Source organism: Ambystoma mexicanum, chromosome 13 (assembly GCF_040938575.1).
Source record: "Ambystoma mexicanum isolate Mex_15411 chromosome 13, UKY_AmexF1_1, whole genome shotgun sequence".
Classification (NCBI taxonomy): domain Eukaryota; kingdom Metazoa; phylum Chordata; class Amphibia; order Caudata; family Ambystomatidae; genus Ambystoma; species Ambystoma mexicanum.
Genome location: NC_090938.1, coordinates 786436371 through 786453637, shown reverse-complemented (window position 1 = coordinate 786453637; position 17267 = coordinate 786436371). Strand labels below are relative to the sequence as shown.

Below are 17267 nucleotides of genomic sequence, written 5' to 3'. Positions count from 1 at the left end.
TTCCGAACAGAAAATTAAAAAAAAGGACATTCGAAAAAAAAAAATTCGTTAATTTTTTTTCCACATTTTGACTTTCGACATTTTGTAATTCGACATTATCACTATAAACCGCTGAAAGGGGATCTGTCTATGCTCATTATGTATTGTGCATGTTCTCCCTCTTTGTTTACCGTTTCTTATCTTCACAATCATTTTCCATCTCCATCCATACTACCCTTTTCATCTTGATCTCCAATTAATTACCGAAAAGTTACTTTGCCTACCAGAGGCAGTCTCTTATCGACTTTGACCAGGAATGGTGGTTCTTCATCTCCTGGGGAGCCTTTGATGGCCATGTGTTTCTACTTCAGCGGAAGAATGTTTGAAAGCCTTCTGGTAACATTTCTGTTTGGGATTTTTAAGATTGATAATGTGAAACCTGCCCAATGCCGTCATGGTCTATAGAAGGGAACCTTTCCTGTTAGGCCCTTAAAGAGTAGCCGCACCTGGTATATGGACAAACCATGACCCTTGTGTCACTTTCTCTGTACTCCTTGTGTGAATTGCAGGCTTTGGCTGGGATTGCGCCACACATATTCTCTGGTTCATCTTCCACCAGGGCCAAGGGAGTCTAGGGAAAGAGGGAGAGCTTGCATTTGAGGGTTCTATGTCATATTGTCTTATCATCGACAACCGTTTTTTTGACTGGTGTTTTTCCCAAAAATATTTGCCGAAAAAACTCATTGAAATTCTTTATTTTTTTATTTTTGCGGTGGTTCTCCCACCAAGCCTCCCCCGCCCCACCTATTTGTATACTGTTCCCGACCCCCACCCCCAAGCCACTTATATGCCCTTTCCCACCCCCCCAAAAAATGTTGGTGTTTTTTTTTGGCAAAAAATGTTCAGAAAAACACCAGTTGAATAAAATACTGTTGATGATTGGACGTCGTACCACATTTGAGAGCCATTGGATGCACCAGCTATAAGTGGAGATGACATGGCCAAAAATAACTTTCAATTTTTATTTCTTGCACCAGGGTTTCGGGTGGAAAAAGTCTTAGTGAAAGGATACAACTGCAAGGTCTGTCACCACATTGACAACCTTGCATTTCGTGGCTGCTTCATCAATGCTGCCTTCTGTATTGGTCCCAGCACCACCTTACCGCACTTCCTCCATTTATGCCTCCTTAATCACCAATGCCTGTGTAATTCCATGTTTGTACCCCTTCCACGCTTGCCCCCTAACCCCTTGTTAACTCCACAAGTTCTGATCCATTGTCCGTCTTATCTTTTGATAATGCGACTGGCTGTGATTGTCCGGTTTGCTGCTGTTCCCTACCTTGTTCTGGAGTCTTCTTGGAGCCCCTGTGCCCCCTGTTCACTTACATGTGAAAATTCACGTTTTATTGATTGATCTAGTTGGCAAGAGGGGTAGTACACATCGAAGAGCCACTATAGAAAACCCCTTTAGCCACACACTTCCCCTGCTTCAGCCTACCTGCCACTTGCTCTAAACTTCCTGATTCACACCGTGCATGCACAAAGAATTGCCACGGCAGACCTTATGTGCAAAGGAAGGTTTGTCCATACTTCATTTGAACTGAGTGCACATTCAGGTATTTGAATTGGTGACTGAACCCAAGCTCTACAGGACAACAGGTTTAGGAAGTGACACAAGGTCCGGGTTGCAATTAAAAGGGCCAATTCTTGCGACCAAACCTGATCCACCGTATCCATGTTTCAAGGGTTCATTCACTGGGTTACTCTTGTATGGGTTGATTGCAGGGGTATGGGGTCAGTAAATATTCCACTGGACCTAAGGCATCAACTGGAACATACAAAGCAATATCTCTGAAGTGCGCTGGTGTCAGGCTGGAGGCTTAATCGGAAGTGCAAAGATCTGATCTAAGAGGTCCTAGATAAGTTTCCTACGCAAGATCCCTATGTGCAAATGAAAGCCAGGTCCAGGGATGCAGCTGCTATGAGGCCGCTTCTCAAATCACTCCAGTTACAGGGCGTTTATATCACCCAACACACTTTTCTGACTTCTTTGTGGTTTGTATGCCCCGATGTGATTCTCTCTTTAGTTGGTTTCTGGGCTCAATTATATTAACCCCTTGGCCATGTGCCACCTTTGTAGTCTACAGAAGTGTAGACACAGCAAACATCCATAGGCTACATCTTATAATTCAACCCATGCCTGAGGCTTTACCCATAATGATTACCAGCAGGGATTTCTCCCTCCTCCACAACCAGGCAGGATACCCTTCAGACTGGAGTTGTAATAGCCGACCAGCAAAGAGTTGCAGGCTCTTATCAATGACATTCAAGAACTAGACTGTTGTTTCTCTTCACTCCTTCTCATCTTCTCGTGCACCAGCATTCCAACTTGCATTCTTAACTCCAACACTCCTTGTCTGCTTCTGCCTCCTATTGTATGGGTTACACATCTTACATTAGATCTTATTGTTGGTTAGATTTGTCTCACTCTAGTTGTGGTTATGCCTCTTCCTCCTATGTTTCTTCTCCCTGCTCAGCATTCGAAAATGGAGTGGTGTTTCCAGTTCCTCGTGTGTAATTGCATAATTGGAAAGCATTCTGCAGGCGCCGGATGCTAGTGTGGCGGCAGCCATTTTAGCCTCAGCCAGCGCTGTCATGGCAGCCCTGAAAACGTGCTACCTAATTCTCTGTGTTAAGTAGTCTCTTCATTTACCTTTGTGTGTACTATTCACAAGCCCCCTAATCTCCCCTCTAACTACTGTTGCACTTCAGCATGGCATAGAGTTATTGCTCAATCTGATCCAGCTCGCAAGTCTCTCGCTTGCTTATCTGCAAAGTATTGTGCATAAATGCCTTTGTGCTTGAGCATTAAGTCTCCCACACCTTTCTACCAGTCTTACAACTACACTCAAGCACAAGCAATTTCTCAGAGGAGAGTGGCTCTGGGAAAGCCCTTCATACACCACCTCCAGGGGGTCATACCACAAAATAGGTGGCGTTTATTTAGGCCCCCATAGCCTCTTTGATAGCTTGCTTCTGCACCTCACAAGTACCATGGTATTTCTTGTGTTTTACACTTGATCTAGGTGTATGTACGTATGATATATCATAAAGGCTGGCAATGCTGAATTGCGAGAAGAGCTAGGCTGCAGGCACTTCCCAGGATACAAAGATGAACTCTGAGTCTCTTACGCTTTCCTCCCTCATTGCAGGCTCTGATGGTCCTGACGACACAGACCGAAGACCGGAGATTGTGCTCTTCCCGAACCTGGACTTTGGTGGAGTATCTTCTCTTTTTAGAGTGTCAAGCTTTCCAAAGGTTTGGGCTGTAGCCTAGGGGTGGAGGAAGTTCATCCTAAATGGGAACATGGGACTGTGCTAAATGTTGCATTGCTGAAATATGCTTGAGTAATGTCCTATGTCATTCTGATTTGATATGTCATCTCCAAATGCCACATCACAATTGGGAATTTGAGATTTAAATCCAGACTTCATTTGCCATGGTTCTATTTGTAGTTGTATGTTGGACTTCCATATTTCATTTGATTTTCAGTATGCCATGTGCCGACTCAGAATTCAATTTCTCAGTCTACAAATTCTCTATATCAGGTCGGTATTTCAGTCCCCAGCTTGGACAACCTCAGGCCCGTCTGGAGAAACTGTTTATTTCAGAATTACATTTTCAATGTGAATACCACATGCCAGTTTGGATTTCTAAAGAAAAATGCAATTGCTGATATGAAATTCCAAAGGCTCATTTGTAACTGGGCATGTTGATTCAGAAGTCTCTGTTCTTAATCAGAATTACACATTTCCTTTCCCAATTTTCTGGGGAATCCAAGAAAACACAGCTCAATTAAGAAATCAATTCATTTTAGAATTTTATTTTCGTGTCACCATTTCACATTTCAGAATACCTTATTAGAATTCAGCTGTTCATATATCAGTGAACAGGGGGTGGGGCGGGGCGGGGTGCAGTGTTGGGTACTTGAAAATCCATTTTCCCCCCAGTAAATTCCATCAGGTTCTCTTGAAAAGATGGTACATTTTATTAGGCTAGGGCATATTTTTGGTTGTTCATTGTCAGTGCCACAGTGGGTCCTTTCTGATCTGCTTTATCTTCATGACCTATGTATGTGTTCATGTGCGCCAGAAACCACAATCATGTGTTAGCCTAATAGAGATAATCCATGTTTTAAGATATGCTGAATCAGAATATATTATAGGTAATTCCGAATACCATATTCCAATACAGGATTTCATATTTTAGTTTTTAATCCGGAAAGCCTTTTTTTTTTTTTTTGTTCTGCGTGTCCTGGCCAGCTCAGAATGCCATATATCATTTTGAAGTGCATTTCTGCCTGTTACCTGAAAACTGCATATTTTAATTTCTAATTCTCTGGTCCAGTTTTAATTATATCTCCTAATTCTAATTTCTGTATACCATTTGAGAATTCTGAAAAAGAATTCAGAATTCTGACTTTTCTTTTCCACTGGTGCCTTTGAAACGAGCAACGTTCGCCATTGCCTAAAGAAACAATGCAGACCATAACAAAAAAAATATCCACCTTCGGATGAATTTCCACCTCGCCATTCCAGCCACGAGAGTGGTGGGAATTGCTACAACCCAGCGTAAGAATCACGTTGAATCTCGGGGCCAGCTGCATGATGGCCAATCAGAGTCCAGCCGGAACGAGCACAAAAACGTCCCTTCTGAATGTCAGAGGCAATTCTTAAGGCTACTGATAATAACCATAGTGGGGGTCCGCGTTCTGCTTGACCTTTCTGCTGAATAATACATGGTAGGACTGTAAGATAATTATCAGTAGATTAGGGAGTATAATGGGACTAGGCGAGTGCCATTAAATGGATTGAACCCTTTTTCAAGAACCAATCAGTGAAAGTTCAGCTCCCCTAGCTACGATGCCACCTCCCTTTCCCATTGTAACTATATAAATGCAGGGTCCACCAGGTTGTATCCTTATCACCCAGGCTTTTTACTCCAGCATGTTTCCCCTTGTGTCTATCTTACAAACATTTATAGAACCTCTCCAGTTGTCAGTGTATGGCATGCAAGTGGCTAACAAACCTCACTTCTAATTTGATAATCGAACCATGATTTAAAAGGGGCTTCTAATGAACAAACGCTGCTTTAACACACACAAAACACATGTACAACATTGTTCCCACCCCAAATCTCATCCAAATGGTCGATCACCCTGGATAACCACTGTCTCAAAATCAACACTTATCCCACCTGAAAAACAGATCCCCCCCACAAATCTTGGAAAATGGGTCACAAAGTGAAGCTAATTGAAGCTCTGTTTTTTAGCAGGCTGTACAAGTGCATTTGTCTGTATTTCGAACCTCCACAAAATGGTACTGAGCACAGCAGCCAGACTTATTTGTAGCCGCAATAGTTGTGACCAATGTTCCCTCTAAGCTGTGCGCTTGCCCAGGTTCCTTGTGAGTGCCGCTCAGAAGAGTTTGAGCAGCGCATACAGACAATTCCTAGCTATTTAAAAAGATGTAATAAGGCACAAGCCACAGCAGGTACCTAACATTTGCTTTCTCTCAGAATAAAGCTCAATAATACTAACTAGCATTGATATTCTGGTCTTGCCTATTTACATTAATCTACTATGCAAGTCTGGCTTTAAAAACCTAAAAAACCTAAAAACAGTACACACCAACAAGACGTTAAAACCACATGTGAAAAAGTGGCTCCATTATTAGAAGATCTAACAAAGATCTGCCTGCACACATTAACCAAATTATCCTCCCTCCCACCCATGACTACCTATACTTGAATATACCACACTTGTACCTTATGACTCTAACTTCCTGCCCAAGCCACATTTAGATATTACCAGACAACCTTGACTCTGCCTATCGTGGCTCTGGGGAAGGTTACCAGACTTGTACCTGCATCCACTTGTATGGTTGATATATTATGAATAACGTGCAAGCACAAGAATTTCTCATGGTGCCTTAGCAAAAACGTCACCCACACTAGGTAACCCGAGTGTCAGCTCAAATATCAGGTACTGAGTGTAAGTAAGCAGGCTACTTGGATGTGTTACCTGATCCCGTGCTTCCTATTCTTTGTAAATGTCACACAAGCCGTCCCCTTGCAAGTTGACGCATTATAAAACTCAAATATTAATTTGCACTGGAAGGATTTTCAGTAGGTAAATGTCCTGCTCAGCATCTTCTACTTCAGCATTGCTTACATTAGAGCAACATTGCCATATCATGTATGTGGCCTGCAAAGGATAATAGGTATTGGCTATGCCTGGCATACAAATCTGGCATTATTCGTGTATTGTATTAGGGCAGCGGATGTTCAGAAATCTAGAGTGCTTTTCACACAATCTGTATTCTTTCCAAGTTTTCAGAGTTCTATGGGGTATAGACCTTAACAAATTATATCGTAACTCGCTGTTATGCAAATACAGTTTCACTGAGCACTTGTATAATCCTACTCAACAACATAAGGGTGTGGTATGTTGCAAACCATCTTGGAAACACTACAAAATAATTTTGCACATGCAGAATGATTACATTTTCACATTTCATGGTGAGGCTTTAAATATGGTATTATTGCAAGGTATTGTGGGTATGCAAATATCCCAGTTACTGTTTTACTGCTTCAATCCCTCCATTTATTCAGAGCCCTGTCAACTCGTATTGGAGGTTAGCACAGGAGCCGGGGAGGGGAATGGGTCAAAGGGCACAGGAGAACACTCCTTCGGGTTGAAGAACAAATCAGCAACCTTCAAAAACCAAGTCAGATGTTTCGGCGGTACAGCAGAGTGTAGGAAACAGCACCTTTTCGTTTCTTTCTATGCTCAGCTGCTGAGGGATTTTTAATATAATCATGTGTTCTGCGTTTATTCCCTCTAGCAACCCCATGCATCTTTTTTAACTGATAACGGTAAATTGCATGATTATAGAAGAAAGCCTCAATCTGTTGTACCTCTGAGCATTGCTGCTATTAACTTAAATGGCAAATATATGTGATTTTCATCAACAGTGCTCCGTAAGCAACCCCAGTAAGCTATTGTGGAATTTCAATTGAGCAAAGAGGCCTTTTGTCAAGGTCGCTCATAAAATATTAGATATGATGAAATAAAGAAATGACATTTTTGAATACACAGTATTTCTGGTAGCATTATTGTGGGAATGTTGTCTAGGCTGTGGTGAGGAAGGGTGGGCAAAGCTATTGGCTGTATTATGTGCCCAGTCATTTCACTTCCTATGTCAGAGTTACAAGCAGGGCTCTAGTAAAATGTTACTCCCTACTTGGAATGAAATGATTTTTCTGGGAGTAAAAAAGTAATTAGCTTTGCGAGTAGGGATACTTAATGCTTATTAAACATGTTCTTTCTATCTATCTGAATTCTTCTATTGCGCTACTAACCCAAAGGCCTCAGGACGCACACAAAAGAGGAGAAAAATAAGAACATGAACAACAAACAGGGAGAATGGAGAAACAGATAGACACAGTGGACCAGGATAAGACAACCTACAGAGCCTACACACAATATTGGTGGATGTTACAAGAGGCAGAGTAGGGAAGGGTTGTTAAAGCGGTCTAGAAAATGAACCATGGCCTGCATCAAAAAGGATAGTTTTTAACTGTTTTTTAAAAACAGTTAGTGAGTTGCATTCAGCCAGATATCTAGGAATAGAATTCCACAGGGCAGGAGCCCACAAATTGAAACTAGCACCCTCAATTTTCTTCAATTAAGACAGAGGTTGAATCAAAGAAATGTCACAATTGGATCGTAATATACGTCCAATAGGCTTCTTTTTTATCCTAGCTGTAAGCTAGAATGGGGTATCAGCCTGCAGGCATTTAAACACAATAGACAGGCCTTTATGCTGCAGCCGCTGTTGAACAGGCAGCCAGTGCAGGCTGCGCCTGGCCTCAGAAACGTGCATATTATGCTTGAGGCCAAACACAGCACGCACAGCGCTGTTCTGAACCACCTGCAGAGATTTAAGATGGGCCTGAGATGTGCCAATAAAGAGACTATTACAATAATCCAGCTTGCAATTCACAATCGATGCTGCAATCAGGGCAAGATTTTCTTTGGCCAAATAAGGCCGTATTTGTCAAAGAAGCTGAATATAGAAATGGCAGGAGGATTTCAACTAACTAATCTGCCAATTGAAAGACAATTGGGAATAACATGTTTTAACAGTTTTTGAGACTTGGATAGTATTTTGGCCAATCAGAAAATTCTCATATCTTACATCCAGTCTCTTTAACCGTTGTAGAGTGCCTAGAATAAGCAGTTCAGTTTTGGAATTGTTAAGAGCCAACGGATTCATGGCCATCCAGTTCTAGATTTCCGTAAAGATATGGTTGATATGCTCCTGATCTTTAAGGTAGTCACCAGTTAGCTTGATAACTATCTGCATATCATCGACATAGTTGGCAAAATATATGCCTATAACCGACAAAAGTATGCAGAGAAGGCGGGAGTAGATATTAAAGAGTAATGGTGACAAGCATGATTCCTGAGGGACACCACATAAGAGGGTAGAGGCAATGGAAAAAAGCATTATCTTTAGTGCACTCATACTACGTGGTCCCAGGAAATATTTGAACCAAGCAGTCGCTTCTTTAGAGCATTTTCCCACTGAAATTAGTCTGACCGCCAAAAGTTGATCAACGAGATCGAACGCAGCGGACAGATCCAAGAGTAACAGTAACACAGTGTTACCTTCATCCACGAGACCAGCAATGTATGATTTTAAGTCCAGCAACGCGGTCTCCGTCACATAATTTGGTCGAAAAAACGGATTGCTGGGCAGCCAGTATATCATGTTCTTCAATGAAAGACTGAAATTGACAGTAAGCAATCTTATCTAAAAATGTTAAGATGAAGGGGACATTTGTGATAGGCAGATAAATACCAGCCTCTGAAGGGTGCACATTTTCCTTCTTCAGTAAGGGTGTTACCCATGCCTCTTTGATGCTTTCAGGAACAAGTGATTCACGGAAGGAGCAATTAACAAAGGTAGTCACCCGTGGAGCGAGAGTGGAGATGTTATTCTTTGAATAATGCAGCAGGGAAAGTATCCCCCTTGGAAGAGTTGGGTTTAAGTTTGGAGACTACATCAGCACGAGCACGAGCTTCGATTATCTCAGGTGTAAATGGTGTGTGAGGTTTAATAGTACCTTTATTTATAGAGGATTTAAGGGGAGCAAGTATCTCAAATGCTTGGTCCACTGCAGATTTATATTGGCTACAAAGACTCCAAGAGGCATTGTTTTTTCAAGTGATGGAAGCAGTGGGAGAACTGTGGCATGAAATGCATCTTGTGTAACTTTTCATATGTTCCTAGTCATACAAGGTGGGGGGGCACCTGATCAACGGGAAAGATGTTATTAAGAATCATCTCAAAGCATATAAGATGGTGATCCGACCAAATACAGGTACTTATCTGGATGTTTGTAATGGGAAGATTTTCGGATAGGACCCAATCTAGGGTGTTTCCGCCTATATGTGTAGGAGCATTAATATGTTGCACAAATTGTAAAGGAAGTAGAGAATCAGCTAGGGAAGTAGCAATTCCATCTTTAGGGTCATTTGCCCAGAGGTTAATATCACCGAAAATAATGGTGGGGGAATGTAGCTTACAAGAGTTGCCTACGAAGGCTATTAGTTGTTCTTCAAAGAGGTGTGTGAGTAGGGGGTCTGTAAAGAAGTAGCAGATTAAAGGAAGACATTGGATTACAATTAAATTGAATGAAAAGAGTCTCAAAGTGATCAAATATTGGTCGGTTTGATACATGCAACTTAAGAGTTGACTTGTAAATTAGAGCCACTCCAAGACCCTGTTTTTCTGGCCTGTTTTGAATAGAAAAACGAATAGCCAGTAGTGGTAGCAAGTTGGAGGGAGTGAATAGCAGCATCGTGGACCCATGTTTCTGTCAGGGCACAGATATCTATTTGGGTTTGCATGATGAGATCAGCCACCTCGTGGCAGTGTTTGACTAGTGAACGTGTGTTCAGTGGCGTGCACTTTAATGCAGTGTTTTTAGAATTGTTAGAAGTTAGTTTACTCAATAATGGAGTAGCCTCAGTTATACAGTGAGACATAATCTCAGGTAAAAGAACCCGCTCAGTTAGAGTAGTAGTACTATTTCTAGGTGTAAAAGGGACAACCATGGATTTAGAATTAGTTGTAATATTTTCTGTGTCATTATGTGATGCAGTTTTGAGTCTATTTCTACGGTTGTGTTGTATAACAGATACAAGGTCATACCGGGATACCATAATTATATATTAAACAGTACAAATCTATGAATAATTCAATGAATATTAGAAAGGACTGTGACAAGTAACAAGTATTCACAGCCACAAACTGCCACAAACCGTCCCAGACACGCCGGTGCTGATGCACCTGACTTGTCCAGAAATACAGAGAACTGCAATTCTGAAGAGAGTTGTAGTTCTTAGTAACGCTGTGAGTTAAGCAGTATAACCACGCTAAGAATAGAGCGAGTTGCCGAGCCCCCGAAAAACAAGAGGCACGTAACAAAGATATATCAGACTTGTATAAAACAGAAACACGATTTTATGTTAAAAATATGTTAAAAATATGTCTAATTTCCAACAGAAATGCTTGCATTCAAATAAAAGCAACTAAAATGCTGCAACAACCACAAAGTTCTAGCTAAAATACTGCTTTACATACACTAGAAATCTATGTGCAAGCAAGCTTAGGTTTTCTTTAAAAATACAAAGTTACAAGATTTTGCAAGTACGAGCTAGAATAGGAATTTCCCCTTAAAAGTCCTCTTAAGATTGGGCTATGCCACTGCTCTGCTGGTTACAGATTCAAAAAAATATCATTAGAGTTTTTTTGTTGTTGTTTTTTTCCACTTTATTTTTATTGAAAGTTTTCAACAGGAGATAATCAGATTCTCCCAAAGAGATTAAATCAAGAACAATAACAGATTCCGCCCAACAGCTACCCTCCCCTCCCCCCAACTTCTCCCTCCCTCCCCCACCCTCCCCCCAAACTCCAGGTTGTCCAGGCCTCCAAAAGACACCGGTGCTAGAAGCAACGAGCACGGTCAAATCACGGAGCGCAGTAGTACAGTGAGTCAAGCTGGCGACGGAGGCCCCACACCTACTAAAGCCCACAGTCCTTGGTAATTGCAACAGTTATCCCTTCCCGGTGACAATACAAAGAACCACAAAGCAAATCATAGTTTCAAGGCTTCACAGTCTGCATTAAGAATAACCACAGTCCATTCCTGCAAAAAGGAGGGCATAGTATCATTGGCAATAGCAGCAAGTTTCTCATACGTAAAGATGGAAATGAGCTTGGTGAACCACTCCGACTTAGAGGGCGCTATGGGACTTCTCTACTTCTGAGCCAGAGCCAATCTTCCCGCCCTCAACATGGCCCCCATTACCTTCGAGAAGGAACCCACCTCTTTATCGGGCAAGGGAGTGCCCAGAAGAACCTCAAGTGGATGCAAGGAGGGACAGGTCCCCAGAATATCTTTTATCCAACTAAGGACCTCTGCCCAATAAAGACAGATAACTGGGTATTCCCACCACATGTGAAACCAGGTACCTTTATTGGAACACAGTCTAGGGCACCATGGGGACACTTCCACGAACATCCTAGAGAGGGCCACCGGAGGACAATGCCAGGGGTGTAACATCTTAAAATTGTGCTCCATCGCCGCCCGCCGTAGACAGCGCCCCAGGAGACACTGCCTTAAACACCGACTGCCACGTTTGATCGTCTAAGGTTAAGCCCAACCGCCCCTCCCAAATACATTTAAAGGATTGCCTACACATCAGATCAGAAGAAATAAGCACGTTATATATCTTAGAGAGGGATCCCTTCCTAGATTTGGCTTCTACAAAAATCCTCTCAAACGGGGTTAGGGGGCGCGACAAGTCTGCACCCCAGCGCATCTGAGTTAGGATTCCCTTTAGCCTCAGATACTCAAAAACCGTAGGTGGCTTGGCCTCGAACACTTTCAACAGCTGATCATACTCCAAGAAGGACCCATCCCTGAACAATTGGGCCACCCTCTCCAACCCTTGGTCGGACCAGAACTGCGTTTCTCAGAACCCCTTCCTGCCCAGGTCAATCTGAGTACCCCACAAAGACGACAAGGGAGAGGGCCAGGAGGAAAGAAGCCTATTGTCCTTAGAGGGCTTCCAGACCGACCACAGTACTGTAAGGACAGGATGGGACTTAGCAGGCCCTGGAATGGAATTTGGGGGAGCCCACAGAAGGTCCCTAACCTTTCTAGGATGAACCTGAACATCTTCCACATACGTCCAGTATATTCGCAGATCGTCCCTTAAGTGCTCCAACAAAACCCGCAATTGAGCTGCCTTGTAATACCCCCTGAAGTCCGGAAAGCCAAAACCTCCAAAGGACTTGGGGAGAGTCAGGGTAGGTAATCCCACTCTGGGTCTCCTCCCATTCCATATGAAACGAAGGACACGAGATTGCAATGAGGCAAAAAACGAATCCGGCACTATAGAGGGAAGAGACAGAAAGAGATAGAGGAGCCGCGGAAGAACATTCATCTTAATCACTACCATCCGTCCAAACCAAGAAAGGGTCAAGGGGGCCCACCTTAAAAGATTACTCTGGATTTTGGCATGAAGGGGAGGGAAGTTGAGCTCGAACACCTTACCTAGATCCCTGGGGATGGTAACGCCCAAGTATTTGATAGAATCCCGCTCCACTCGCACCCCATACACTTCCTTTCTCCCCTCAAGTTCAAGATCCACCCCCCATGGGCATTATGCATGACTTAGACAAATTCACTTTGAGCCCAGAGAAGGAACCGAACCGGTGGACCAGTCCCAACAACCGCGGTAGAGCCACGCGAAGTTTTGTCAGATACACTAGGATATCATCCGCAAACAAGGATAATTTAAATTCATGGTCCCCACATCGCACCCCCGAGAGTCCCTCGTCAGCCCTGATTGCGAAGGCGAATGGCTCCATTGCCAATGCATATAACAGAGGAGAAAGGGGACATCCCTGCCGCGTACCCCGAGAAAGCGAGAATCCCAGTGACATGCAACCATTATCCAACACCCTTGCTGAGGGACCATTGTATAGCGCGGCGATCCACTTGCAAAAATTGTCCCCAAAGTCCTTTTTCCGCAACACTCTCCCCATGTATAGCCACTCAACACGATCAAAGGCCTTCTCAGAGTCCACAGACAAGAGATAGGCCTCCAAATCTTGCTTTGACGACTCATACATTAACCCCAAAGTCTTCCTCACATTATCCGACCCCTGCCGACCAGGGATGAATCCAACCTGGTCGCCGTGAACCAGGGAGGGGGGATAACTGGACAGCCTGTTCGCCAAGAGTTTGGCCAAAATCTTAACATCTATGTTAAGCAGTGAAATGGGCCTCTAGGACTGACATTGCTCGGGATCCTTCCCATCCTTCAGCAACACCACTATGAGAGCTGACATCATAGAAGAGGGCAGGGAGCCTGAGTCCAGGGCAGCGTTAAATACCTTAGCCAGAAAAGGGGCCACCTCGGAGCGGACGATCTTATAAAAACGGACCGTGAAGCCATCGTCCCCCGGAGCCGTACCGTTCTTCAAGGAGGTAATAGCATCCATCACCTCCTGGGAAGAGATAGGGAGCTCCAACCTGTCAAGCCCCTCCGCGGAAAGGCGTGGGATGTGCAACGATTTCAAGAATAAATCTACATCGGTCCCATCCCCAGAATATTCCGACGCGTAAAGGTCCTCATAATACTGCCCAAACTCTGCTGCTATCTTGTCATCTTGCACAACTCCCTCCCCCGTACGACCCCTAATCCGATTCACCCTCCTACTATTCCGTAGCTCCCTCCAGCGCCACGCCCGAATCCGGTCCGCCTTTTCCCCCCGCTCCATATACCGCTGTTTTAAAAATGCCAGCTTTCTCTCCGTTTGTCCCACGAGTAAGGCAGACAATTGAGTTTTAAGATTCTGAAGCTCCTCCCATTTTCCCGGAGCCATCTGAGATCTTAACTTTCCTCCTGGCTGGATGCTAGCAATTTGCTTCCTCAACTTCGCTTCTTCCCTCCCCCTCTCCCGTTTTCTTCTCGCGCCCATCTCTATGAGCACGCCCCTGATGCTGGCCTTAAATGCGTCCCACACTCCCTGGACATTCACCTCCCCTGTGTCGTTAAGAAGGAAATATTCCCTAATTGAACCCAGTAAGGATTCTTTAAGTTCCTTATCCAGCAATAGGCTATCATTGCATATCCACCGCGCCCTAGCCGGAGTCACCGGGGGAAACCCCAAAGTGGCCCAGACCAGATTGTGATCCGACCACGGTACTGCCTCCACACCAAAATTAAAAACACTATCCCGCAACGTAGAATCCACCAAGACAAAATCTATCCTCGAGAACGCCTTGTGTACCACCGAGTAAAAAGTGAAGAGGGGGTTACAGTTTTCCTTTACAGAATGTGCGTCCGCCAGACACAACATTTCATTAGTCCGCCTGAATGAATCGCTAACTTCCTCTGAACCCGCTGGTCAGGGCAAGGGGAAAGGGATTTCCTATCTTTATCCGAACAGAGAACCATGTTAAAATCCCCCCCGACTATCAGCGCACCCTCTGCAAAGCCCCGAATTTTCTCCCCTACTTTTTCCCAAAAAAGATCCTGCGCCTCGTTCGGGGCATAAATCCCTACTAGGGTAAACAACCTACCCTTCACTGATCCCTTAACCATTATGTAGCGCCCCTCCGGATCGGATTGATGGGCCTTAGGGACAAAGAGAGCCTTGGGGGAAATCAGGACAGCAACGCCCCTCTTCTTGGCCCTATAAGGAGACTGGAACAAAGACTGAATAGCTTTAGATCGCAATGACGGTTCCTTTCCCTTAACCAGTGGGTTTCCTGCACAAACAGGAAATGCAGCTTAAGCCTTGAGAGTTCCCTCACCACCAAGGACCTTTTTGTAGGGGAATTCAACCCCTGCACATTCAGGGACCCCCCCAGCAACCTCTGCAAAGAGTCACCCATTTGATTGGCCATATAATGCTTTCCCATCTACGTATGGACCGCTCTGGAAGGCCCGCACTCCCTACTCATCTACACCTGAAGAGGCCAAAAAAGGACCCCTAGAATCCCTACCCCTCAGAGACCCGGACAACCTTAAAAACACTCCCAAAACCACGAAGACATTTTGCAAACCTCCCCTGCCCACCCTAATGCCACCCCAAGAACCCTGATACCCTCTCACCCCCGCCTCCCTACCCCCGAGCGCCTAGAAAGACTGTGGCATCTCCCAGCCACACCACCAGGCCACCAGAAATCGCCCCCACCAGGGCGCCTCCCACACCATGAAAGCAATTAACATTGTGAGCCCCCCCTCTCATAACCAATACCAACCCCCAAACACCCCCACCTGAGGTCACCTCCCCCCTCCCTTAAACCTCATCAAAAACTAGGAACAAAGCAATGAGCAAACAACCCAAGGAACAGACCTGCCCCTGGTGAGACCACCCAAATAGACCCCCAGGACCACCTCTGAGAACCGAACCGGTCCAGATGGTTATATCAACTAGGTCAGGGCGGGGGCTGCTACGGGGACGGGGGCGCCACTTTCCTAAATTTCCTGTGTCCTCGCACGCGCCGCCGACCTGCAAATCCCGACGGGCCAGGGCGGTCTTCGCCCAATCCATTCCCCCCCCTAACCTCGACCTTTGAAGGGGGGTCCCCCAACAGCTCACGAGAGACTTGTTGAATGTCCGCCTCCGAGGAAAGAGAGTACTTATAGCCGTCCAGCTGAAAGGCAAGGGAGAATGGGTGGCCCCATCTGTAACGGACCCCCTTAGACTTCAACCACTTCGTCAGTGGGCCGCAAAGGCGCCGTCGAGCCAGGGTGAGCGCCGAGAGGTCCTGATACACCTTAATTTGAGCCCCATTCCAGTCTATAGGGCCCTTCTTGCGTGCTAAATCCAGGATCTTGGCTTTTTCAACATAATAGTGGAATTTCACAAGGACCGTACGAGGCACGCCCCCCAGCCCTATGGACTCTGTCAATTGTGGGCTCGCTGGTATTCTCGCCATCAAAAAGACTACTCACAATGTCCTTCACCCCTTTCACAATGTCCGCCTGAGACTCCCCCTCCAGTTCCGGCATACCAAAAAACCTCAGGTTGGAGCGACGTTCCCTATTTTCTAGGTCGTCCAGCTGAGTGACCCTCTCCTCCCTCCTCTCGAGCTCTGGCAACCTCATATCAAATTGCTTCTCGTATAGGTCTGCCGAGGAATGGTTGGCCTCCAGTGCCTGAACTCGATCTTCTACAGCGTCAACCTTCTTATCCAAGGAGTCCAGGCGTCTGTTGACATCCGCTCGAAAACCTCTTATCTCCTCCAGCAGGACCACCATGTTGCGACTCCCTGACAAGGCCTCTGACGCCTCCAACTGAGCCCCAGCCTGCTTGGTGGCCTCCTTCCCCTCCTCCACCTCCACTCTCTGAAATGTTTGCAAGGTCAGCGCCCAGTCCATTCAAGGGTGATCAAGAAGGCACCCCTAGCAAGAGATCGACAATCCCCTGGGAGCCGCTGAGCTGGAGCCCACAGTCCGACCCTGCTGGCCTCACCCCTTCACTCACTCGGAGACTCCACCAATGCAGTCCAGGCTCCCGGAGCAGAGGCTCCTGTGGCTTAGAACGCCACCACCGTACACACCAGCGTTGAGGAGTAGCACAGCACCAGTCCAACAGTCTTCGGGGGGGGAGGACTGCTCACCGTCCACAATCCTCTACTCAGAGCGGCCACCGCGCTCCCCAAACCGGCCCAAGGACACGTGGACCAAGTCTGCCACTACTCCATTCACCACTGCAGCCCGGGTTGAGCCTTCCAGCAGCACCTCACCGCCCCACCACAGTGCAGCAGGAGGGCACGACAAGCCCCACAGGTCCCCTACCCACTTCCAGAGCCAATCCTCCAGCTACGCTGCAGACGACAGGGCGACCGTGTCTCACCAGCCCCTCCACCAGGCGTCTGCTCCAAGGGGTATGCCACGCCAGAGCTCTCCCATGGGCTCGGTAGCCCGCTCCCCCATTCACAACACTCGATCCCCAGAGGAGCGGGATGTCCGTCTTCGTCTCAAATGCCCCCGCCCTGCTGCGGAGCAAGCTCTCGAGGCACCGGCCCCTTCTCCCTCCGCATTAACCAACCTTCAAAGTGACGAGGAGAAGGGCCGCCCGTGGCCCCGACCCGTACCGCTCGCCTCCCCTCAAAATCGCTCTCCGTG

General features: G+C 45.8%; 1 protein-coding gene across 2 annotated transcripts in view; it reads left to right on the top strand.

The window, feature by feature from the left end:
* Positions 1-17267, top strand: part of MSH5 (mutS homolog 5) — a 402336-nt gene that overhangs the window by 42317 nt on the left and 342752 nt on the right. The window contains exon 4 of one of the 2 annotated variants that reach the window (XM_069635150.1): positions 3192-3257. In XM_069635150.1, the coding sequence (XP_069491251.1) occupies positions 3192-3257 (66 nt within the window). Of the gene's footprint in view, positions 1-3191; positions 3299-17267 lie in introns of those variants that run through there. The other variant, XM_069635151.1, reaches the window with a different exon arrangement.